General features: G+C 41.8%; 1 protein-coding gene across 2 annotated transcripts in view; it reads right to left on the reverse strand.

Moving 5' to 3' along the window:
* Positions 1 to 27058, reverse strand: part of NELL1 (neural EGFL like 1) — an 875786-nt gene that overhangs the window by 779821 nt on the left and 68907 nt on the right. For both annotated transcript variants that reach the window (XM_060606214.3, XM_060606213.3), the window contains exon 3: positions 12139 to 12289. In XM_060606214.3, coding sequence (XP_060462197.2) covers positions 12139 to 12289 — 151 coding nt within the window. The remainder of the gene's footprint in view (positions 1 to 12138; positions 12290 to 27058) is intronic.

Consider the following 27058-nt stretch of genomic DNA (forward strand, 5'->3'; position numbering starts at 1 on the left):
ACTCCTGTTGGCCTCTCGAGGACTCCATGGCATAGTAATGGATACCTTCACTTTACACAAAAGGATTCTGAGGCAAATTAATTCCTAAAGCTCACAGATCTGGTAATTGATAGAGCCAGGAGTTGAACCCAGGTCTATCTGGCATCAAAGTGGAAAGTTGTTTCCACCACAATAACTCCAGAAACTAAAGGGTATCTTTTGAAATGGAAAGTTTCATTCTATTAGAAAGAAAGGCCCTCTTAGGAAACCAAAAATGTCTTCTTAATCTTCTCACAGAAGTGTTCCACAGAAAGCTTTTTCTCAGACCCCTTGCTTTCAGCTTCCTAATTATGCTCAGACTTAATTTTATCTGTAATTTAGGAATAAAATAGAAAAACAGAAGATTTACCATTTTATCTTATAGATTTGTGTACACTGGCAGAACGTTCAATTAGATTTAATCTATGTTAATTAAGCTTTCCATTTTAGCAAAGCTCTGTATTAACCCGCTTGAATCAGGAAAAATAAACTTTAAATCTGCAATGATATTAGAGTTCAGAAAGACAAATTCATCTTTGTTGCTCTTCCAATGTGCTCTATTGGTACTTTAAAAAAAATTCATGAAATTTGAAATACAGATTAGAATTAATAATGGAGTGCCCATTACTTGAAAGTATACTTCAACTGCTACCTGCAGGTACATTTTAAATCGTCCCTGTATTTAAGTTTTCCATTTCATTTCATCTGCTCACTTAAGATCTTCATGGGAACTCAACTGGCTCAGTTACCTGGGGAGTTTCCAAATATTGCTGTGCCAAGAAGTTCACTCCTGGTTTAAGGCATCAAAATCTCCCAGATGATCCACCTCTGACTGCTGGATCCCCATCGGGTGAGAGAGATGTCTGCCTTTGGCTAGAAAAGAATTCAGCACTGAAAGAACTCTTCTGCCATTAATTCAATAATGGCCTTGCCTTAGAGTAGCCAGAAGCCTAGTAGAAATTAGAAACCATGATTTCCAGAACAGTAAATGCAGTTTCTCTGGCCCCGGGCTTTGGAAAAGGCAATTGGATGATTACTTCCCATGGAGCACATGATGACTGAGGAGAGTGTTCAGGTCCAGTATGCTGTTCCCCCATTGTGCTTCATCAGCAAAGGGAACTTTTGACTGAAAATTGAATGCTACCAGAAGGTTTGGGTGATAGACATCATTTTTCCTTTAACCACTGAACTAAAAAAAATTAACTGTATGTTTATCTGCCCTCTCCTCAGCATCCTGCTTTCCCTCAGTATCAAAATTCCACTTCAATGCCACAATCCTCATGGCTTTTGGGCAGGTCCTGTTAGGTACCAAGAACTATGCTAGATGTTTTACAAAAATACCTCTAATCCTCACAAAAAATTCCAAGATATTATTCATTTGAGTCTCCAGGTATCAACACCTTTGCCCTTTTCACTGTCTTCTACAATATGTAGTCTATCCAAGGCAATATCTGTGCCTGGGAAAATATATTCCATGTGAACCTCTGAAACTGGTCATCAAATTTAAGCAACCCTAACCAGGGATGGAGAAAACAAATTGTTGATATACTCGGTGTTTATTAAGTACATACTATGTACATAAAAGTACTACATGTTTAAAAAAAAAAAAATACAACCCTGTGATACAATCTCTCACCTACACTACTTTGCTAATTTGGGCACAGACTAAACTGGAAACATCCCAAACAATCAAGACCAAGACTGCCTACTTATTCCAATACCCATGTTCTCTCATCTTTGGCACAATTCTAGACCAAATTTCCCAGTACTAGCCAATGAGATGTGGTACAGTTCATGCCTGACCTTTCCAGGCCTGACCCTTAAGCCCACCAAAGGAGAACAGGACAAAATTCTAATCATAGAAAGCTATTGGTCTACATCTCTCAGGTCATAGTTCAAGTGGCAAATAAGTACACAAGCGGCAAATTCAATAACACAACTGGGAAGTGTTACATATGAAGTTATATCTGTATGTATCGATACTCACACAAAGACTACCCATTCATTTAAATGTGCCACCAAAAACCTATTTAATATGTACAAGTCACCAGAAAAAAATTCAGCGATCTCAAATCTATAAATGTTACAGCACTTTTTTTTTTTCTTCAATAAAACTAGAAGTCACATATTAAAAATTTCAAAGTGATTAAACACTTAAACATTCCATCTTGGGTCAAAGAGGAAGTCAAGCTGAAATTAAGAACTACAGAAAAATACAGAAAAGGAGAACTATAGCAACGTCAATGAGCTGCATTCATAATAATACTCACAAGAAAACATAAAGCCTTCAGTGATTTTACTAAATACTGAAAACATCCAAGCAGCTACTAAAAATACACAAAGTGATCAAAAAGGAGGCAAGAAGCAGAAATCAATGGATTTTAAAATGAAGAAGACTTAACCAATAAAAGAGTAGTTTCATTAGAAAGGCCAATAAATTACACAACCCCATGATAACCCTGTCCAAAAAGGAAATACAGGTATTTCCCATTACAAATATAAAAAGAATATGATGTCCAACTATTTGCCCCCCAAAGACACAGCTCGATGAAATGATTTTGACAAAATGTAAGTTGGCCAATAAGAGCTTAAAATTATCTCAAATACCATAAGAGAAATGGAAAATGAACATTTTAGTAGTGAAAGATTTCCCAGCCTCCACAAAAAACAAATATCAGCCCATATCCTTTTCAGGTCAATTCTACCAGAAACATTTATAGAAGTATTACCAATAAACTTAAAGTCCAGAGAGGAATTCAAAAAGCCTCAAACACACACAAATCTACTATCTCACTTATTAATGAGTTCCTAAGTGTGTAATGAATTTCCTGTCAAGTGTTCAAGACCATGCCTCTTTTCCAGTGCTTGAATACTAGTTACTATTATTAGTGTTACTATTGTTTTTAATATTGTTGCAAAAATCCCAAAGACAACATTAGTAGATGTATTTAAGGATTTTCCCCAGGAAGAGTTCAACATTATGGACTCTAATGTGATTCTGTTACTTTCATGTTTTTCTCCCTTTCATAATCTCAAAAGGTACACTGAAGAGGTATTTAATAAAATGTAACCACTATTCATTTTTTGGCCTTTCAGTGTATCGGAAATAAAGTTAAATTTCCTTCACACAGGACTACATATATATACATGCCTATATTCTTAGATGTAGGATGGATTGTTTAATATAAGGTCTGGTAGTTTCTGATCAGATTAGGTACATATTAAAGACAGGATTATCAGCAGGCTTCCTGTCTTTTGCAAGGACCTTTAATCTGTTTATTATTCATCACAATTATAGAGATTCAAGAAAATGGGACACAAATGGAATAGCTGATAAAAATACTGGAATTGGAGAGACATTTTCAAAATACAAAATTGTATCCTTCAATCAAAGAGGATCATCTTTAAAAAAAAAAAAAAAAAAAAACTAAAACTCACATGCCTGGCACATAGTACACAATCAGCAAGTGTTGGCTTACAAGGGGGGGAAAAAAACAAAACCACTGCACATAGCTTAAAGTCAGGTAAAGATTCAATGCCAAAACTAGACAAAGGCATCAAAAGAAAACTATAGACCTGCAGCTCTTATGAATATTGATATAAGAATTCTCAACAATATACTCTTAAGTCCAGGAATATAGAAAAAGGATTATACAACATGACTAAGTGGGATTTATCCCAGAAATGCAAGCTTAGTGTCACATCCAAAATTCAATTAGTATAATACACCACATCAATAAGGAACAGAATAAAAGCATGATCATCTCCATAAATGCAGAAATAGCACTTGAAAAAATACCCTTTCAAGATGAAAAACAAAAACAAAACAATAAAACAAAAAGGAAAAAAATTTTAAAAAACCACTCCACAAACTAGGAATGGAAAGGAACTTCAGCCTGGTTAACAGCATCTAATACACAGCTAACATCAAAAATGAAACATGGAAAAGCTTTCAAGACTATCTGTTCTTACCACTTCTATTCAACATTGTACTCCAAGTTCTAGACAAGCCAATTAGGCAAGAAAATAAGAGGCAGCCAGACAGATATAGTTTTACTTCTTTCTGTCCAATTTGCAGATGACAAGATCTTACATGTAATAATTAAGAGAAATCCACTAAAAACTAATCAAATTAGTGAGGTTAGCAAGCCTGCAGGATAGAAGTTCAACATGCAAACATCAAGTACATTTCTATAAAGTAGCCATGAGCCAAATGAGATTATGAAAATAATTCCTTTTATCGTATAATTTTTTATGCCATTATAATTCAAAAAATAAACAAAACCCATGCAAAACTTACACTCTGAAAGCACAAAACACTGTTTAAAAAATAGAGAAGACATTGGGGCGCCTGGGTGGCTCAGTCGGTTGAGCGTCCGACTTCAGCCAGGTCATGATCTCGCGGTCCGTGAGTTCGAGCCCCGCGTCGGGCTCTGGGCTGATGGCTCAGAGCCTGGAGCCTGCTTCCGATTCTGTGTCTCCCTCTCTCTCTGCCCCTCCCCCATTCATGCTCTGTCTCTCTCTGTCTCAAAAATAAATAAACATTAAAAAAAAAAAAAATTAAAAAAAAAAAAAAATAGAGAAGACCTAAATAGAAGACAGTCCAGGTCTGGAGATAATTTATTATTACTAAAATGGCAATAATCCCTACATCAATTTATAGATTGAACATAATCCCTTTGAAAATCCAGCTCACATCTTTACAGACATTAAAAAGGCAGCATTATCTACAACAGCCAAACTATGGGAAGAGCCCATAACTGATGAATGGATACAGATGATGTGTTATATATACACAATGGAACATTACTCAGCCACAAAAAAGAATAAAATTTTGCCATTTGCACCAGTGTGGATGGAGCTAGAGTATTAAGCTAAGCAAAATAAGTCAGTCAGAGAAAGACTCTATGATTTCACTCACATGTAGAATTTAAAAAACAAATGAGCACGGGAAAGGAGGAGGGGAAGAGAAAGAGAGAGAGATAAAAGAAACAGACTCTTAACTATAAAGAACGAACTGATGGTTACCAGAAGGGAGCGAGGGTATGGGTTAAAAGGTATGGGGATTAAGGAGGGCACTTGCGATGAGCACCAAGTGTTGCAGGTATTGAATCACTACATTGTACACCTGAAACTGTTAACAGGAATTTAAATAAAACTTAAAAAGAAAAAAAAGTTGGTCCTAAACTCATTTAGGAATTCAAGGACTGGAGCATCCAAAACAACCTTGAAAAACAAAGTTGGAGGGCTCACATTTCTTAATTTCAAAACTTACTAGAAAGTTACAATCATCAAAATAGTACCAGCAGCAGGACACTTATCACTGGAATAGAATTCAGAGTCCAGAAATAAATCTCCCCATTTATAATTAATTGATATTGGATCTTTGATCTTTGACAAGGGAGCCAAGATAATTCACTGGGGAAAAAAAATACTCCATATATGGTGCTGGAACAACTGGTTATCCACTTGCAAAAAGATGAAGTTGGACTGCTACTTCATACCAGACAGACAAAAATAAGTTATAATCTATCCAAGGCATAAAGAGCTAACCTTACAAAATTTTTAAATAAATTCTAGAAGTCTCTTTTTTTAACATTTATTTTTGAGAGAGAGAGAGAATGCACGCATGCGAGCAGCAGAGGGGCAAAGAGAAAGAGAGGGAGACACAGAATCTGAGCTGTTCGGACTCAGCTGTCAGCACACAGCCCCATGCAGGGCTCGAACTCATGAACTGTGAGATCATGACCTGAGCCAAAGTCGGATGCTTAACCAACTGAGCCACACAGGCATCCCAATCCAAAAGTTGTAATAGCCTCATTGAAGAATGGCTTCTCGGAACAAAAGCAACAGCAACAAAAACAACAATAACAAAAAAACAGATATACTGGACATCCAATTTAAAAACTTAAGGTTCCAGGAAGTAAGACAATCCACAAAGTTGGAAAAATCTAAGTCAGGTTTCTGAGAAAGGGACTTGGATCTCTGAGTATTACAAATGATAAGACAACCCAATTAAAACAGGCAAATGACCTTAATAGTTATTTCTCCAAAGAAGATATATAAGCAGCCAGTAAAACATGAAGACACTCAACATCATTTGCCATCAGGAAATAGAACTCAAAACCACAGTGAGGGGTTATATCACACCTATTAGGATGGCAACATCAAAGAGAAAGACAGTTAACTAGTAAAGATATAAAAAAAAAAAGAACTGGGACTCTCTTACACTGCTGGTGGGAATGTGAAATGGTACAGGTACTGTGGAAAACAGATTGGCAATTTAGCAGTTAAACACAGATACCACTTGACCCAGCCATTCTACCTCTAGTTATACACCCAAGAGAATACAAACATATGTCCACAAAAAAACCTGTACAGAAAATTTCACAGAATTATTATAATCACCAAAAACTGGAAAAAAATTCAATGTCCAATTGATAAATAAAACATGGTATATCCAAACAATGCAATATTCTACAATTCAAAAAAAATTAATACTGACACACACTATCACCATGAAAGAACCCTGAAAACATCCTAAATGAAAGCCAGTCACAAACACCATATGTTGTAGGATTCCATTTATATGAAATGGCCAAAATAGGCAAATCCACAGAGCTAGCAAATAGAGGAGTGTTTGCCTAAGGCTGGTTACTAATAGGGAGACTCATGAGTGACAGCTTAAAGGGTGAGATTTCTCTTGGAGGTAATAGAAATTTGTAAAAGATTGCATTGAATGCATAACTCTGAGTATACTAAAACAAACAAAAAAACAAAAAACTGAGACATAAAATTTTTTTAATTTATCTAGAAATCTAAGTGCCCATATCCCAATTGTTGCAAATATTTATTTAATTCATCTGGATCATGAATGATTCAATGCGGATCACGTGACTAAGAACTATAAAAAGAACCCAAGGAGTCTCGCTTTCCAGTCTGTCAGATCCCTGACAGATTCCAATTTATTTTTCCAATCTACCAGGTCCCTAAACCCCCTGCTATGAACCAAAAACCTCAAAATCTTGGTCATCATTTACACCTGGTCAGATATCCATGACAAATGTCTCCAAGACAATTTGCTCCTCTAGACACAGTTATCCTGGTAAACAATAAGAAACCTGAAAAATGATTGAAAATTCTCTATTACAGATGGGAGCATTGCTGGCTTCAAATTGCCTAATTCCTAAATATATACTATCGTATGTTCCTCTTCCATACCACAGATCTCCTTAACTGGATGAATATCTCTTTAAGGGTGGAAACTAGGTCTTCTTTATTACCCATAACCAGTATATTACAGATTCAGTCAATTCTTTTTTATGTTTGTTTATTTATTTGGGGGTGTGGGGAGAATGCGAGCAGGGGAGAGGCAAAGAGAGAATCCCAAGCTGGCTCCATGCTGTCAGCGCACAGCCCGATACAGGGGTCAATGACACAGGCCCCGATCTCACATACCATTCGATCATGCCCTGAGCCATAATCAAGAGCCAAATTCTTAACTGACTGAGACATCCAGGTGCCCCAATTCAGCCAATTGTTTTTTTTTAATTATTATTTTTAATATTTATTTATTTTTGAGACACAGAAACAGTGTACAAGCAGGGGGCAGGTTGGGGAGTAGAGAGAGACAGAGAGTGAGACACAGAATCTGAGGCAGACTTCAGGCTCTGAGCTGTCAGCACAGAGCCCGATGCAGGGCTTGAACCCATGGACCATGAGATCATGATCTGAGCCAAAGTCGGATGCTTATCCAACTGAGCCACCCAGGCACACCTCCAGTTCTTTATACTTTGCCTTGATTAGACCAAACATGGAAGAAGGCACCACAGAACTCCAAAGGGGAGGGGAATGTTCTATATCTGCATGTTTATTGTTTTTCAGTCAAGACCTGAGGTTTTCCTAGTACAATGAAAAATGATCAGATGATTCTCTATTCAATGATCCTCAGGTTCTATTAGAAACCTGCTAGGGAAGAGAAGGTGGCATCAGAGGACTCTGTGGCAACACAAGTTTTTGGATTTGGTGGTTTTTTTTTAAACCTTTACTAAAGGAGTTCTGTTTTTTAAAAGATTTCAGGGGCGCCTGGGTGGCTCAGTCGGTTGAGTGTCCGACTTCGGCTCAGGTCATGATCTCGCGGTCCGTGGGTTCGAGCCCCACATCGGGCTCTGTGCTGACAGCTCAGAGCCTGGAGCTTGTTTCAGATTCTGTGTCTCCCTCTCTCTGACCCTCCCCTGTTCATGCTCTGTCTCTCTCTGTCTCAAAAATAAATAAATGTTAAAAAATTTTTTTTAAGATTTCAAAAGAGGGGCAACCTGGGTGGCTCAGTCAGTTGAGCGTCCAACTTTGGCTCAGGTCATGATCTCACAGCTTGTGAGTTCAAGCCCCACATCAGGCTCTGTGCTGACAGCTCAGAGCCTGGAGCCTGCTTCGGATTCTGTGTCTCCCTCTCTCTCTGCCCCTAACCCACTCGCATTCTGTCTCCATCTCTCTCAAAAATAAATAAACATTAAAAAAAAATTTTTTTGAAAATTTCAAGAGAAAAACCCTGAAAGTAGCTTTAAATTTTTTGCTTAGACAAGAAGAAATGTGTATTTATTAAGAGCAGGCCACTTCATGTGCACAATCATCTTTCACCTTACAGCAACCTGCAAAGTAGATGACCACCTCCCTTTTTCTGACCAGGAAACTAAGCTGAGACATGAAACAGTGCAGAAGAGCCCGAACCTCCAGTCTCCATCACTCCAACTCTGAGGTCTGCTCTTTCTACAATGGTTGGCCATTCCACTTCCTTCTCACCTGTCTTTGGGAAGTTCCCTCCTCTGCTTTAATTGAGAATAAAGACTCTACATTCCACTCTCGGACACTTAGATGGCCCTCATACTGAGGCAGCCCTCACCCCCAACTCCACTACCTTGCCCCAATGGAACAAGCATGTCACCCTTTCATGTCTGTGAAGCCGACACTGGCTTGACGCCTCCACCTTTCAGTGACAAGAACCTACACTTCCTCCTAATCTACACCACACTTGGCCTCAAAGCCATACCTCCTCTCCAACACATGCTACCTCTCTTTCTCTGGGCTGACCCACAAACAGCCAATTTATTATGCTGACAACATCCCTTCAGAAGAAGAAACAGGGTCCATCACTTCCCTTTGAGGCTGAGATCGAACTCAACGATTGAAAAGAGAACTTTTGGTCCTCACCTCTGCTGAAGATGTACATGGAGACCCTCTGCTCCAGCAAAATTGGTCCATTCTCTGCACCTCTCCACCCTGCCCCCAAAAGTTCCATTTTCCTGCATTTCTCCTGTAGCTGCCCACACCGTTCTTCCTGTTTAATACATCCTTCTGTTTCCCTGACCTGCCAGAATTCTGGCCCTTCCCAGAGCCATCACTCTGTGTGATCTTCCTGAGCCACCGACCTAATGTATTAAAAGCCTTTATGCAGTTTTTGGCTCAGTTTTACTGCTACTAGATAGGTCAACCTAAATAGGTAAAGGAAGGTTTATCGGAACTCAGGTTCCCCAGAAGCAGACTCTGACATGAATTTGGGAGCAAGTGATTTCAGCACTTCAAGGAAATGCTCCCAGGAGAAGGGGAAGGACAGAAGGAGCAGACATGGAAGCCTCAACCTACCTCCATTCCAGGTAGCACTTGAGGATTCAAACATCAGAACTGGTCTGGCCTTAAGGCCTTCAAAGCAAGGGAACAAGGCTTCTAACTCCTACACTCTGTCAATCATAGACTACAGGCTGCCTGGGGGATAAATGAACTCCCAGACACTTCTGTTCTCTGTGTAGTGGCTACAGAGGCCAACAGGCAGTGCTCTGAGGAAAGTTAGGTGCCAGCCTTCAGAAGCAAAGCCCATAAAAAGCAGGCAAAGGGCACAGAGAACCTACAAGAGATCTGAGGGGAGGGTACCTACAAAGGGTACCTTGTCTGCTGCAAGGTAGGTAGGGCCAGCTTCACAGCATGTGACCAGTGGGTTGCACAAGGTCCTGCACTCTGAAGGGTTCCACTGTGCCATCACCATCTGGAAATTCTTGGTAACTTTGCCTTTGACTTTGTGTTTTGTAAATCAAGTCCCAAGAGAGGATGGAACACTCAATGGGCTGGGAGCTTCTGTTCCTGGGAAGCTCCACCTCCCACCTCCCTGGACAGGTTCTCAGTCACAGGCTTCACTGTTCCCTGGTATCCAAGCCCACGGGTACACGTAGGCTGTGGACTACTAAAGTTAGTATTAAAAACTAAAACTGGCCAGGAGGCTCAAATTCAAGATGGTGCCACAGGAAGATCCTGAATTCAATTCTTCCCACAGACATGCGGAGTCTACAGCTACTTATGCAACAATTTCTTCTGGAAAAAAACCGAAGTCCAGCCGAGCTCAGTGAGCAAATAAGGAAAAAAGCATCCAAATGGAAGCAGGTAGGAGAGGCTGGGACACAACCTCACTATAAACCCTACCCTTGGCATGGAGACCCACAATCAGGAGGGAACTCAAAACCCAGAGCTTCTACCGTAGGGGCTAAGGGTTTGAACTCCACATTGGGAAGCCTGGCTTTTGAGACCTGTACTTCTGAGACAAGCCCCCACACCCACAAGCGCCCAAAGCTGTTATGATCTGAGAAACTGCTCTTGAAGGGCTCCTGCACTCAGACTCATGAGGTCGGGGCCCAGCTCAGAGGCAGCTGATCTGCCCAGACTTTAAGGAAAAGCAGCTCATTCGCATATATTGAAGCATTGCCCTGAGGGGCTGGCATCTAATTTCACACATCCAGGAGCCTGTGGGAATACTCTCCAGGACCACGACTAGGGGGTGCCATCTTCACGCTCCTCCTCGGCTGTGCTCCAGCCAGCAAGTGCCGCCTCACACCTCCCTCTGCCACATTCCTGAGCACCACCCTCTCCCAGAAGGGAGCTTTTACACTCATCTGGTGTCTGAGTTTTTTTGTGGCCGCTGCTCAGGGGACACTACTTGATCACCTGGTTCTAAAACCCACAGGAAGTTTGCATTCCCAGGTCCCAGGAGACTTAAACAATGGGAAAGAGGTCTGGGCAGATGGAAATATGCTGCCAAGTCTCTCTGTAAAAGAGGCCCATTTGTTTGCCCAGGTGCTTTGGCCTGGGGGCGGGCTTCTGGATTGGCACACTTTAGAGACCTATGGAGGAGGCCTTCAGAGAGTGGAGGCTGATGGACAGTCTTTGCCCTCTCCTTGGCTACAACTCACTGTTCTCTCTCAGGAAGCTTCTATACTTGTCTTAGATTATCATTACTTTAAACTCCTAAAATAGAATCCTCTTTCCTCAAACTTAAAACCCTTATATGGTTCCCACTATCTATAGAGACTTTAGTCCAAATTTTCAACATGGCCTCAAAGCTTTGAGATGATCTAGCTTCTACCTACCTCTATAGTACCACCCCTCACTGCCCACCCCAAACTCCTCAGCTTCCCCAACACACACAATGTGCCAACCACTGACCCCACCACCTTTTTCCTTCCCAAAATCATAGCAACCAATTTCTGGAATGTTGTCTTCCCATCCCTTACTCCTTCTCCTTCAGCCTATCCAATAGTCACCTTTATTTATACAACCACAATCCTTTCTGAAGGCTTCCTTAGCTTACCATGACCCTTCAGAATTGACCATTAATACCTTTATTCCTTAAACACATACTGCTACAATACTTCATGACATCTGTCCATCTTCCCTACTAGCTTATGTGATCCTTAGAATAGAAATTCTGGATTATTTGCCTTAGTATTCCTGTGTCCAGCACAGTTCCTGCATAGAGTAAACACACAATAATGCTCATTGAAGGTTCTTAAATATGACTTTCTTAAAGATTTCAAGAGGACATAGAATGTGGTTTCATAGGAGCAAAGACTACCAGAAGACAGAAGATAGGCGAGAAAGACACTCATGAGTGGTCTTTGGAGAGTTAACAAGAAAACCTCTTTGCCAAAGGTAAGTTCTTAGTGCAAAGAAAATCTACCAATGTGTTCAACAGCAACAAGGCCTCAGCTAGGGGCATGCTCTCAAGGATACAACGTCCAAATTCCAAGGCATGTTGTATAGTCCATCAATTGCAAATACATTTGCAAAAGTACAGCTTACCTGTGTTCTAGCTCTCGAATGGAGAGGATCACTCCTGAAGTCGATGGCTTTTGCTGTACAGTGGCCAAAAAGGTGAATTCGCTCTTATTCCGGAACAGCTGGATTAACTTCTCACTCACATGAGGGGCTGCATGGATCTCTCTTTCTGTTTCTAGGAGTCAGAAAGGAAAAACAGAAACAGACAGGGACCAAGAGAACAAGGAGGAGAAGGAAGGAATACAGAAGAAGAAGAGGGAAAAAGAAGAGAAAAGATGCAGTTAAAAATGTCCACAGGATCCACATCCTATCTATCATCCTCCCCCGCCCCCACCGCAACCCCACCACTCACCAATACTTTGTTTTCAGGTACCATCCACCATTTCATACAGCAGCATTCATTCAATGCAAAACCCAGAAATGCCACCTCTGTCACTGTACCCCCTTGTCACTTGGACAAGTTCACAATTGGTCAGCCAGTGATTTTCTGACAAATTTTGACAGGACACTGGGCAATGTGGCCTGCTACAAACAGATGAAGTTGCTGTTAAAAACAAAAACAAAAACAAAAACAAAAACAAAGGTGAGAGATAGGGGCGCCTAGGCCGCTCAGTAGATAAAGCATCTGACTTCGGCTCAGGTCATGATCTCACAGTTCATGGGTTCGAGCCCCACATCAGGCTTTGTGCTGACAGTTCAGAGGCTGGAGTCTGGTTCAGATTCTGTCTCTCTCTCTCTCTCTCTCTCTCTCTCTCTGCCCCTCCCCCGTTCATACTCACTCACTCTTCCTTGCTCGCTCTTTCTCTCCAAATAAATATTAAAAATTAAAAAAAAAAAAGTGAGAGACAAATAAACGGATCCTAAATTCACAGAAGCCTGTGTTTAGGATCCAAATGCCACTCAGCAGCTTCCAATTTCACTTTTCCCAGGGGACTCCATTTCTTTTGCTCCACAATTTGTAGAGGGAAACCTGTCCTTGTTTTGTACCCAGCAGAGATTTACAAGTGTTAATAAGGACAGACATCTCCATTTTTGCTTGAAGAATACAAGGCATGTTCATGATCCATAAGCGTGCCTGGAATTTCTCTGTAAACATGGAGTGGATGACCCTGCTCATGAAATATTGAAGTTGAGGTCAATTCAGCAGGCTTAGAGGTATGGGAATCCAGCTAATACTGCTCCTGGCCAGGAATTCTACAAATTCTGCATGATAAGACAATTCATCATTTCATACTCAGACTCTCCCTTATCACAATAAACTAGGCACTCTCATTATTTTACACTATACTTCCTCAAATCAGAAACTGGCCACCAACAGAACAGAATTAGAGCAAACTATTCAGAGACAACAAAGGGATACCAAAGGCATGTTTGGTGGCCTTTACTCATGCCCTGAACACATCCTCTTTGGGGGAACTCCTTGGTTACTTCTCCAAGAGTCTGAAAAAGAAAGATCTTCAAAAGCTGTGTTGCCCAAGCTACATCACAGACTATATGGACCTTGAAGACCCTCATCCTAAAAGCAGGGCTTCTTGGGTGCCTGGATGGCTCAGTCAGTTGGGCATCTGGCTCCTCATTTCAGCTCAGGTCATGATCCCAGAGTTGTGGGATCAAGCCCCACATTGGGGGAGCTTGCTCAGCATGAAGCCTTTTTAAGATTCTCTCTCTGCCTCTGCCCCCTCCTTCTTTATAGCACAAGCTCTATTATAATGTTAAAAAATAAAATAAAATAAAAAGAGTGGCTTCCAACAGAAAAAAAAATCCTTAAGTACCTGACCTTGGGCCTCAGTCTCCTCATCTACAAAATGGGGGAGATGGTGAACTAGGTCATTTCTCAGGGTCTCTCCATCCCGGTGTAATTCTACAAGTTGCTGTTTGAAGTTTGCAGCAAAGAACAGCACCATCTTCAAGCTGTAGAAGTCAGCTTTGCAAGGTGAGAAGCATGGTTGGTCCTCCAGAGTGGGGGCACCTAACCCAGGCATAGCACCCAAGATAAAACCTACCTGGACATTTGCTTTTCTACCCAAAGAAAGTCCTTCACTACTGTGCTGTCAAGTGGCAAGCTTTCAACTTTTGTCAAGGGTAGAGATAAGAGCCACTTAGGGAATGCTTCTATACCTCCTCCAAAATCCCAGCCAAAGACTTGAAAAGATAATATTCGCGATCTATTAAAACATATGAACTCATCACTTTGTAAACTAGAGATCATTAGCAAATGTTTGTTAACGTTTTTATTACTGCTGGGTAAAAATCCTAATAAATTCCACCTAGAATTTAGTGCAGGAAGAAAAAAAACACATCTGAGATTAACTTACATCTTCCTTTTTCCCTTTTTGCTATTTCCTTCTTTATTCATCTATAAGGAATTAGCTGGTTGGCAGTGTTGGCCCAGAGAGCTCATTAGAGGATTCTAAAGCTTGAGTCCAGTGCAAAGTGAGCAACGTTCAAGCAGCATGATATTCATAACACTTTCCCCCAGCAGGCCTAGTGGCAAGTGTCCTCACCCGTCACTCCATTCTCTCAGACATCATCCCAGCACCAATGGCCAATGACACTGCAGTGTGTCTATGTGCCATCCCAACCTCTCCCTTAAGCTACAGATACATCTTCAATATCCTTAATATCTCCACATGAAGGTCTAATAAGCATTTCAGAATTTATATAGCTATGACAGAGCTCTTGTTATTCACCACCGCCACCAACCCTCTATTTTCTCTTGGAGTTCCCAGTCTCAGCAAATGGGACCTCTCAGTTCAAGCCACAAAGACCAGAACTTGTCCCAGAGTCTTCCCTTTCTTCCACCCTTCAGATCCTACTCAAGAGCAAATCGTGAGGGCTCCCCTGTCTGGAATCCGTCCACCTTCACCCAATTCCGCTCTGAAACTCTTACCCAAGCTGCCACCCTCTCTTAGTGGGGCACCTCCAACAGCTTCCTAACTGGTCTCCCTATTTGTATTGCCTTCTCTTCTCCATTCTACACAGCAGCCCAAAGGCTCATCCTAGAGCTTAGATCAGCATCCTTTCAGGCTCTTGCTAAAAACCCTTCCATGGCTTCCCAGTCCTCCCAGGATAAAAATCCAGGCTTTTTAGCATGGCCTGCAAGGTCGCACACCAATTGACTCTTGCCAAACTCCCCCACCCAATTCCATACTCTTCTGTCATACCCAAGCCCACTCCTGCCTCAGGGTCTTTGTGCTCCTCTTCCCTTTTCCCCACAGAGCTCTTCCCCCCACCCTTCCCATGCCTGGCTCCTTTAGCTCATACTGCAATTTCAACCTCCTGGTCACTCCCTCCAAAGCAGGTTCTCCTTTGATATCGAACACACCTCTCTGGTTATTTTCTCCACACCACTTAATTATTATGATCCATTTTTCCCTTCTATTACTCATGATCCTTTTTACCATATTTTCTTTCCCCTCTAGACTAGAAGCTCCACAAGGACAGGCACAGTCATTCATTCGTTGTTGTATCCACAGTTCTCAGTGCCTGGCATGAAACAGGCATCCAATACAGACTTACTGCATTTATTTTCTATTTTATCTTTATCATTTCTATTATTATGTCAAGTAACCACAAATATTACAGTCAGAAACCAATAAGATGCCCTTTGGAAAAGGAGAAGATAAATGGACACTTATCAAGTGTCAGTGGCTATCAAATTAAAGAAAATCACTTTCGGTGCCAATTCGACCCCTCCCATTTATAGGACATCCCATCTAACGGTCTAATCCAACTCAACCACACTGCTGCTCACCCAACCCTCCTACAGAACTGAGCATTTCCTCTGCCAGCTTCTCACTTCTTTTTGTAAATGACTGGCACACTGAAACAGAGATACCCCGTTAGCACTCATCAGAGTGAAATGTAAAAAAAATCATCTATTTTCAAACATTGAGACTTTATGTGCATTCTCATTTTCAGAAAAGCTCTCTCAAGTAAATGTTTACCATAATTCAGCTGCTAAAAGAACACCAGGATGTAATCTCACTTATTACAACATATAAGAACACTAAACCAGTTTTCAAGAGACTAAAGACTACCAAGTTTTATAGATAACTAGCTATGTGACCTTGGATAAGGCACTTTACCCCTCTGAGTCTCACACTCCCTATCTGAAAACTGAGATGACTAGAGATCAGGGAGTTCAAGTTCTTCCCAGGCCTCAACATTCCATTTCTATTCATGGAAATGAATAGTCACCTGGCAAAAGAGGGTACTGAAGGTGTTTTCTACACATGAAACAACTAGATTCTACAATTTCTCTCCTCTGCTGATTTTCCAAATCAACATAAATGTAAAGTTGTCAATTACTGGAACCAGTGATAGGTCACCTGCTTCACAGCAAATGGGTTTTTCCCCCCTAGGTTTAAAAAAGCAACCAATGAAAGCCAATTAAGGAGAATCTATACTGAATATTGTACTGGCATATGCAACCACTATAATGTGCTTGCTATATTATTTAAGAATATTCAATTCTGGGGCGCCTGGGTGGCTCAGTCGGTTGAGTGTCTGACTTCGGCTCAGGTCATGATCTCACGGTCTGTGAGTTCGAGCCCCGCGTTGGGCTGTGTGCTGACAGCTCAGAGCCCGGAGCCTGTTTCAGATTCTGTGTCTCCCTCTCTCTCTGACCCTCCCCCGTTCATGCTCTGTCTCTCTCTGTCTCAAAAATGAATAAAACGTTAAAAAATTAAAAAAAAAAAAAGAATATTCAATTCTTCTAGAGAGAACAAGAAAAACAAGTGGGATGAATAAAGCTCGTAGGGAGTGTTAAATATAGACAGCAAGTTAGATACCTGTGAAACGTGTTAATCGTCGATCAAATGAATGAAACATAGGTGTGTTGAACATAGATAAAAAGGATTGACTAAGCATGTTACCTATAAATAGAATGGGGTGGGAGAACCAAGTCATAACGTACATATCATACCACCTTCAGGATGACAGCTATGTCAACCTTAAATCGGATAGCCATCTGTGACACTCATCCCATTCCCATTCTGGCCCCACTTGTACTCTGCCTGAAAAAATGTTAAACCCATCACTCTCACCAGATTAACTGGTAACTAAAGCTGGGACCAGAAGTACTTGCCCTCTCCAAGACAGGATACACGTTAGCATCTGGCACCTCCCACTTACTGAAATTCACCTCCCACCACCACCACCACCCTTTATATAACCTCTATTCCTGTCCATGTAACCGCTGAATCAGCAAAGAAGCTGATGGGGCAAAGACTGAATACATGAACAATGCTAGACCCAGGAATCTGGTGGGGTGGCCCATCTTTCACCCAGCCTGTACCCTATACTCCTACTCCATTTCTTTCCCCTGCTTCCTCCTGGACATTTTGACTTTACTTAATAAGCTGCATGATTCAAGCATCTTAATTTGGTTGGTGAGGCGGTTTTGTGACCTCTAGGGAGCATACTTGGACTCTACCATTGCATCAGGGTAATCTCCCATACAAACCACCACTTACAGTGAACATTTTACACTTAAAAAAAAAAAAAAATGTCATTCCAAACATCCAGAAATTTTACACGATCTAGTTAAGAAGTGCTACATCAGCAGCAAGGGTTAAGTGCTTTTTCTTTCCTAGGATGAAATGGCTCTACCTAGTCATTTTTACAGGCTAAAAATGCTAATGTGATGATTAAGCATCAGTTAAAAAAAGAAGTACTGGGTGAAGGGAGGAGGTCAAAGAAATTATGGTATTCACACACTCTTGTCTGCCTGATACAGAAGCAACTTCATTTCCCTTTTGCTTGATGACAGGGTGAGGATTGTGAGCCAGTATAAATACGGCTCCTGCCTTTGAGGATAGCCGCAGAAGCAAGGTTGTCACCTGCGGACAACAGGTAGAGCAGGGCAATGCACAACGGAAGGAGGGGACCAGCAGAGGCTGGGAAGGGCATGGTGGAAGATAGATCTTTGAGCCAGAGTCCAAAAAGATCACTAAGCATTTACAAGGCAGGAGAAAGAGGGTACTCATTGCAGGATTGCTGTGCAGAAGTGAACACCCATGTGTTTTCCATTATCCTGGCATTTTTCTTTCTCTGCAAGTATCTCTCTCACTGAAAGTCCAGTAGCACAGCAGCTACTCAGCCTAATATCGGAGGAAACTCTCCACTGGTCAGCTAGTGGGGGGGGGGGGGGGGGGGGGGGAGCAAGAACAGCAGCAGCCAGAAACATGACAGAACAAACACCCAGGCAGCCCACCTCAGCCTTGATGGATGGAAGATGTAGGTGACATCTTAGTAATGACAACATGTTTATACAGAGAACCTCACAATATGGCAGAATCCAGACAGAGATGCACCAAGTCCTTCTAGCCTGTGTCCCAGGTAAGCTCACGGTAAGATTGGCCCCAAAAAGGTAAAGCAACACTTACCAACTCGAAATGGCAGATGGCTTTTCATTTCTGAGCACAGAGAAAGTTGGCCAATTCATAACTGCCAACTGTCCATGGGACAATTTGTGTGATTGGGGGCGGGGGACAGATGTTCCACAGTTAGGTTCTGCAGCCCTTCTTTAACAAAGTCTGAGGTGACTCACCCAAGCGGCTTTAAAGAAACTGAAATCACCAGCAGAAAGTAGTGGGGACGCTAGGAGACTCCCGGTTAATGTGTAAGGGATTTCTACCTCCACTGGCAAATTCACAATGACATCCCATTAAACCTCCATTAGCTCCAGAAGCCAGAATGATAAGTAAACATGTGTACAGCTCATTGTGGTACCAAGTGCTGGGCTGACTGCTTTGCACATATCACTTACAGTAGCCTTAGGAGTAGCCATTGTTACGTTTCCTCCTTTATACACGAGGAAACTAAAGCTTACAGAATTTAATTTTCTAAAAGACACTGGGCTAGGAAGCCATGGGGAGATTCCAACCCGGCAGTCTGGTTTCTCAAGCTACACTTATCACTCTGCTACATCTACTATTCACCAAGGTGCATGATCTCTATGCTTGATTTTCGCAGAAAAGGGACAAAGCATCATCATATACCCGATGGCTGACACTTTGTAGTCACTTGGGAAATATTTATGAGCAATCTATTTGCACAATCCCTGAACTAAGTATCAATATCCCCCCACCCATTTTTATAGGTGAAGAAATTGAGGCAAACAAGTTTGAAAGCTTTACAAAGCAAGTCAATGGGGAGAAAAATGGAGTCTTGCCCCAGCAGAGTCCTCCAAGAAACACCATGGCATTCGCCTGACACCCTTACCTACTTTTTCTTCCTCCTCTTTCCCTACCCCGACCCCTCCTCACTCTTCCACTCCAGCCACACAAGCTTACTTTCTCTTCTTCCCAGGGCCATGCTCCTCCACACTTAGCACATTCTCATTCTCCTTCTCCATTCTCTCTTCTTTTGTTTACCAGCTTAATTGCTAGTCCTTCAGGCCAGCTTTCTCTGACCACCTCAAGCCAGCTCAGGTTCCTATATTAGGTGTTCCTCATATTTATCAGAGCCATCAAGGTTTTGTGTGTGTAATCATTTATGGTGTATCATCATTTCATTAACAGCCTTCATGCCTACCAGACTATAAACCCCATGAGGAATGGTTTATCAATAAATACCCCACACTCTGTACAGTGCCCGGCACATGGTAGAGCTTCAAATGTTTGTTGCCTTAATAATCTATCTTGAATCTCAAGTCGGGAACACAGCGTAACAAAGGAGGCTCACCAAAGACACTCAACTGTAACCCCAACCTGTTGAGAAAGAGCACATGAAAAAACGAGCTGCCTAAAGAATAATAAAGCTAGCTGAGCATCCCCAACTCTATTGGGGGACTCACCCTAAGGAATCCTGTGACATGTTTTTCATAATTACTGTGTGGCTCCATTGAAAGAGATTCTGGTGCCTCCATAATTTTACTTATTAGATAGGCATGGTAAGGCAGCTAAAGCTCTTCTTATAAACATTTAATTTTTTTTTTAACGTTTATTTTTTTATTTTTGAGACAGAGAGAGACAGAGCATGAACGGGGGAGGGGCAGAGAGAGAGGGAGACACAGAATCGGAAGCAGGCTCCAGGCTCTGAGCCATCAGCCCAGAGCCCGACGCGGGGCTCGAACTCATGGACGGTGAGATCGTGACCTGAGCTGAAGTCGGACACTTAACCGACTGAGCCACCCAGGCGCCCCAACATTTAAAAATACCAGTAAGAACAATCAAGGAATCCACTTGTCACAAGAAATTAGCATACTAAGATCACTCCTTCTCTTTAGGCTTCCTCCCCACACAGGCACTGCAACCTACCAGTGATCAAGCCTCCTCCCTGGTCTACCTCCCTCCACCCTCCGTCTCAGTGGGACACCTCAGAATATAGAGAGAGAAAGCATGAATGCCAGATTTATCTGAATCCCAGGTCAGGAAAACAAAAGACTGAAGAAAAGATGTCAATATGATTGAGACTATATTATAAAAGGTTTGGACTTCATTTATTGGACATATAAGTCATGGGGATGAAACATACAGCATGGTGACTACAATACTGTAGTGTATATTTCAAAGTAGCTAAGGATAGATTTTAAAGGTTCTCATCAAAAGAAAAAAATTGTAGGGGCATTTGGGTGGCTCAGTAAGTTCAGCGTCCAACTCTTGGTTTGGGCTCAGGTCATGATCCCACAGTTCATGAATTCAAGCCCTGCATCAGGCTCTGCACTGACAGTGCAGAGGGATTCTCGCTCTCTCCCTCTCTCTGTCACTCCCTTACTTGCACTTTCTCCAAAAAATAAATTGAAAAAGAAAAAGAAAAAAATTTTCACTGTGGTGATGGTTAACTTATTATCTAATTATTTTGCAATATATACAGATATTAAATCATTATGTGGTACACCTGAAACTGGTAGGTTATCAATTACATCTCAATTTCCCTGGAAGGGAAATAAGACCGCATTGTATGCCAAAGCTATCTAGCAGTAAGGAGTAGTTTAGACTACATTCATCCGATGGAAAATTATGTAGAGAACAAGGATATCCAAAGTATTAGAACATAGGAAATACCTAAGTGATAATGTCAAACGTGTACAAACATATAGCATATCAAGTACACATTAAGGTCGGAGTAACACATGGCAGAAAGACAGGAATGGCCATCCATCAGGAGGTCAAGAATCAGGAGCTAACATGAAATTTCTCCTTTCCACATATCTCAATTTTTCAAATCAGAAAATTATCATTAAAAAGGTATGCTAAAATGGTCAAGCACATCATGGAAACAGAGGAGAAATAAGAGCATCCTACAACAGAAAATAAGCACCAATCACCTTGCTTTTAATCACATAATTGTGTCCTTTAAGTCAGTGAGCACATCAGACTCTCTCCAGTCAATCTTAACCGGGTCTGGCTTCCTATGGAATACCACATCCCTCCTTAATAGAGACCTGTCAGCTCCCAGTATATCCAGCTGGGGCACTTCAGCAGGGAGATGCTGCCCATGACAGCTCAAGATGAGGTAGATTTTGGCAGTAATTGAGAGCACAACCTCTTCAGGTATCATTTTAAGCCACAGTATCAAGAGTCTGATAAACCCAAGGGCATGCCCACCATAGTGCCTGAAGTCACATGCACAAAAGGTCATCAGGTGCAGGCAAAAACATTGTTCCCAGAGCATCCCAGGATGCTCTCCCGGTTCTTATAAAAGCCACGTGGGTAGTCTTTGTCCCTGCCCCCTATGATCTATCCATTCATTCACTTTTTCATTAGCTCATCTACTACCTTTAAAACTTTGAGCACTCCTCTAAACCAAGTACTATGAACATATAACTAAGACCTCTTCCAGTCACAAGGGGTGAAGAGTCCAGGATTAAAGACACAAACGTACATGAAGGGGAATGGTTTAGTTCAGAGCCATAAGTGGGCATGCTCAAGAAGCATCACAAGGCTGATGCTCCTCCTCAAAGACTTGACCTTCCCATTAAGGGGCAGTACAGGATAGTCATTAAGGGTTCAGGCTCTGGAGCCCGACTATTTGGTTCAGATGCCAGCTTTGCCACTTAGCAGAGAGGACCTTGGCCAAATTAACCTGTGCCTCAAGGTTCTTCATCTGTAAAATGGGAATAAAATTGCATCTACCCCATGGGGAAAGTGTGAAGATTCAACCAGTACACAATAAGCTCTTGAAATAGTACATGTCACATAGGACACACATGACAATTTTTAGTTTATGTGGAACACAGCTGAGGCAGGCCTTGGGTCCTGGAGGGTTGGAGTAGAACATGTACCAGCAACTGCCACACCATGAGACACTTCTTGCTGCAGCTGTCATGGCTGTGGCCCGTTAGGAGGGCAACAGGCAGGTGAGCAAGGGTTGCCAGCCACAGTTGGAGGCAGTTAATAGCCATTCTCTCTTTTCTTAAATTAAAAACTGGTCATAGTCTATGGCGCTCCCAGCTCCTTCAATCTAGGTCTAGCCAGCCAACATCCAGAACATTTTTGAGTTTTTATGGTGTGCTAGATGTCAACCTGAATACTTGAAACTACCTGATTTAGTCCTCACAGCAGCCTAGTGATGTCAATACTACTACTTCCATTTTATGAGGCACAAAGAGTTAAGAAGCTTCCTGCTAAATAGAATGGCTGGAATTCAAACTCCAGTCGAGGGCCAACTGCAATGCATCCCTGAATCTCTGTGCCATCTACGGGTCTCTGCCCTGCTGATGTTTGAATGCCAGCTCCACAGCGTAGCCTCTGCCAGAGCTGGATTAACCCCACTTCCTTCCTTCTTTCATCCTGGAGTTGCCTCATCTAAGACCCAGTGGTAATACCACCCACCTTGCACGGTTCAGGAAAAATACACAGACATGCCCAGTACCTAGCATGTGCTTTGTAAGTACTTCCCTCTCCATGCCTCTCTTTAGGACATTTCTGAGATTTACAAAGGCGGCCCAGAAAGCTACACACTGTAGTCTGAGCTTTAACATTGGCCAGTGTGTTCACACATATGATCACATCCCAGAGTCCTACTAACCCACCAAGTGGACATTAACAGCCTCACTTCAAAGATGAGTCAACAGACTCCCAAAAAAAGGGACTTGTCCAAGAGACCCCACCTTTATCAACAGCCAAAGATGTGCCCTGAGTCCATTTTTGCAGCTATTTTTTGCATGGCTTCCCTAATCACAAAAGAGAATAAAGACAAGAGAATTCTTCCTCCAAGACCCTAAGCTCCTCCGTATATTGAATGCCATCTCTAGCCAGCTTAAGAAGTTTGGAGAGGGGAAAATGGGTGATGGGCATTGAGGAGGGCACTTGTTGGGATGAGCACTGGGTGTTGTGTGTAAGCCAATTTGACAATAAATTATGCTTTAAAAAAAAAAGTTTAGAGCAGTTAGCTGACCCAATTATAATTAGTTCCCTTTTGTGCATGGTCCTAATTCTCAGCCATAAAAGACTTTTTTAATGCTATACTTGCCTTGACCTTGCCAAATCTACTCCAATTCACTAGTAAACAGTAGGGCATCATGTTTAACTGCCAAGCTCTCTAGTCTATGATTATTCATTATAAATCATTTTTATATGTTGCTTCAAATGCTGTTTTTCAAGAATAAAATCTGCCTGCATTGAAATGCACAGTGATTTTAATATGCAAACCTCCTACAGAGATGATGTCTCATTTTAATTATTGTTTCGGTTTAATGGGTTTTCATTAAATTAGAGGATAGAGCAATTACTAGGGTGAACAGCTAATGTTTTAAAGGTAAGCTCCCGTGGCTCTGTGGGCAAAAAGACAGTTGTGGCAACAAGAGGCAAAAAGCAACACTCCTCTGGATGAGCTTGTGTTCAGCCTGATACAAAACAGCACTGGCTACTTCTTTCCCCAGCTTCAAACTAGAGCTGGCTCCCCTCGTGGTGATACGCAAACAATATAAGCTTCTGTTCACCTTGGGGTATCTTCACAGAACTTTTCAATCAGGAATCTGGGCTCCCCGTCACCAGACTAGAAAGAGCTCTAGAAGTATGCAGCCTGCAAAGCGAGATGTCAAACCACAGGAAAATACTTCTGATGAAACGGTCTCCTCTCGCACACAAGTAATTTAGTTGCTTTAGTGGATTAATGTCGGACTTCCCACCCCTGGGAAATTGGTCCAACTTCAACACAGGCTGCAAGGACCACAATCATATTAATTAGCAAACTGTCAGAGACTCAATGAGAAATGACTTTGGTGGCCTGGGCACTATCTCACCCCAGAAACTGCACAAATTCAGCACTCGGGGACCAACGGGGCAGCATTACCTCAGACAGAGTGAGGGAATGAATGCCAACTAGAGAATGAGAGGTAGAGGCAGAGAGGCAGAGAAGTAGAATCGATTTTATTGGGGTCCCAGTGGTTAGAGGTGAGGGGCAGGACTTAATAGGAAGGATACCCCCCCTCCCATTGCACAAGTCTGCACCTGGGGAGAGCAAGGGGGCTTGCCTGGCAAGCTTCAAACATGCAATTTCATTTTCTCCAAAAGAGCTGAAGGATAAAGAGAGGGCAGCTGCAGGGGGTCCTTCCAGAAATAATTGGCCGATTACATTACAGCAGGCCTGGTCACTATGTATGCCAAGAAAGTAATACAAGAGTATCTCACTAGGCTACGGGAAGGAGGAAAAAATCTTTTCCACAACATTCTACAACAGGGAGAAATCATAAAGCAGCTGTGGTCCCAAGTAAGCCAGCAGGAACTAAGTGATGATTAAGGTACCCTCACCTGCTAGGCAACACAAACAGGCCACCTGTCAGGGCTGCTGGAGGAGGTTCTTTGCTCCATTATTGCAAGTGCCCTGAAGATTTCTGATAGGAGTGCTAATTTGGAACTCAATATAATGCATTTTTTTTTTCTTCAGCTCCTTTATTTCCACCATCCCAAAAAGTAAACCATCAGCTCTTAGACCACGTGAATTAATCTAATTACATGCCTACTTAACTAATTTGTTCCAGAGTCACTGCTGGGGAGGTTTCCCTTGGGATTTTTCTATCTGCATTGGCCACAGGGTGTCCATGCTTTCAGGTTCCTGGGGAAACCATGCAATTATTGGCCTTTCAACCCTGTGCTAAGCAGGTATACTAAACCTTTATGGACACTTCAAACTCCAGGCTTTGAACAGGAGCTCCAAGAAATGGGTGCATCTGTCCAGAAAGGAGGCTTTGGGTGCCGTTTCTTGCTGTGTTTCTTTGAAAACTGACCTCCTCTTTAGAGATTTTGTTCCAATCATATTAAGTATTAATGTCACCCCTAAAAGGAATCACTGGAAACCAGCTTGTTCCTGAACTCAAATTGCTATCTGGTTCTCAGATCCTTCTCCAATTTTCCACTACCACCTTGCCAAACAAGCTCTACAACTAAGAGCAAAAATTCCACTCTCACCACTCGCTGTTGGTTTACATAGTGTTGGAAGTCCTAGCCTCAGCAATCAGACAACAAAATGAAATAAAAGGCATCCAAATTGGCAGCAGTCAAACTTTCACTTTTCGCAGATGACATGACACACTCCATGGAAAACCCAAAGGACTCCACCAAAAAGCTACCAGAACTGATACATGAATTCAGCAAAGTAGCAGGATACAAAATTGATGTACAGAAATTGGTTGCATTTCTATACACCAATAATGAAGCAAGAGAAAGAGCAATCAAAAAAATCGATTCCATTTACAATTGCACCAAGAACCATAAAATACCTAGGAATAAACCTAACCAAAGATGTAAAAGATCTATATGCTGAAGTCTATAGAAAACCTATGAAGGAAATTGAAGAAGACACAAAGAAATGGAAAAACATTCCATGCTCATGGATTGGAAGAATAAATAGTGTCAAAATGTCGATACTACACAAAGCAATCTACACATTCAGTGCAATCCCAATCAAAATTGCACCAGCATTCTTCTCAAAGCTAGGACAATCCTAAAATTTGTATGGAACCACAAAAGACCCTGAATAGCCAAAGTAATGTTGAAAAAGAAAACCAAAGCGGGAGGCATCACAATCCCAGACTTTAGCCTCTACTACAAAGCTGTAATCATCAAGACAGTATGCTATTGGCCCAAAAACAGACACATAGACCAATGGAATAGAATAGAGAACCCAGAATTGGACCCACAAATGTATGGCCCACTAATCTTTGACAAAGCAGGAAAGAGTATTCATTGGGAAAAAGTCTCTTTAGCAAATGGTGGTGGGAGAACTGGACAGCAACATGCAGAAAAATGAAACTAGACCACTTTCTTAAACCATACACAAAAATAAACAAACTAAAAATGGATGAAAAACCTAAATGTGAAACAGGAAATCATCAAAACAGTAGAGGAGAAAACAGGCAACAACCTCTTTGACCTCAGCTGAAGCAATTTCTTGCTCAACACATCTCCAAAGGCAAGAGAATTAAAAGCAAAAATGAACTACTGGGACCTCATCAAGATAAAAAGCTTCTGCACTGCAAAGGAAACAATCAACAAAACTAGAAGGCAACCGACAGAATGGGAAAAGATATTTGCAAATGACATATCAGATAAAGGGCTAGTATCCAAAACCTATAAAGAACCCACCAAACTCCACATCCGAAAAACAATCCAGTGAAGAAATGGACAGAAGACATGAATAGACACTTTTCCAAAGACGACATCCAGATGGCCAACAGACACATGAAAAGATGCTCAACACCACTCATCATTAGGGAAATACATATCAAAACCACACTGAGATACCACCTCACACCAGTCAGAGTGGCTTAAATTAACAACTAAGGAAGCTACAGATGCTGGAGAGGATGTGGAGAAACGGGAACCCTCTTGCACTGTTGGTGGGAATGCAAACTGGTGCAGCTGATCTGGAAAACACTGTGGAGGTTCCTCAAAAAATTAAAAATACAACTACCCTACAACCCAGCAATAGCCCTGCTAGGGATCTACCCAAGGGATACAGGAGTGCTGATGCTTAGGGGCACATGTACCCCAAT

Source organism: Panthera onca, chromosome D1 (genome assembly GCF_046562875.1).
Source record: "Panthera onca isolate mPanOnc1 chromosome D1, mPanOnc1 haplotype 2, whole genome shotgun sequence".
Classification (NCBI taxonomy): domain Eukaryota; kingdom Metazoa; phylum Chordata; class Mammalia; order Carnivora; family Felidae; genus Panthera; species Panthera onca.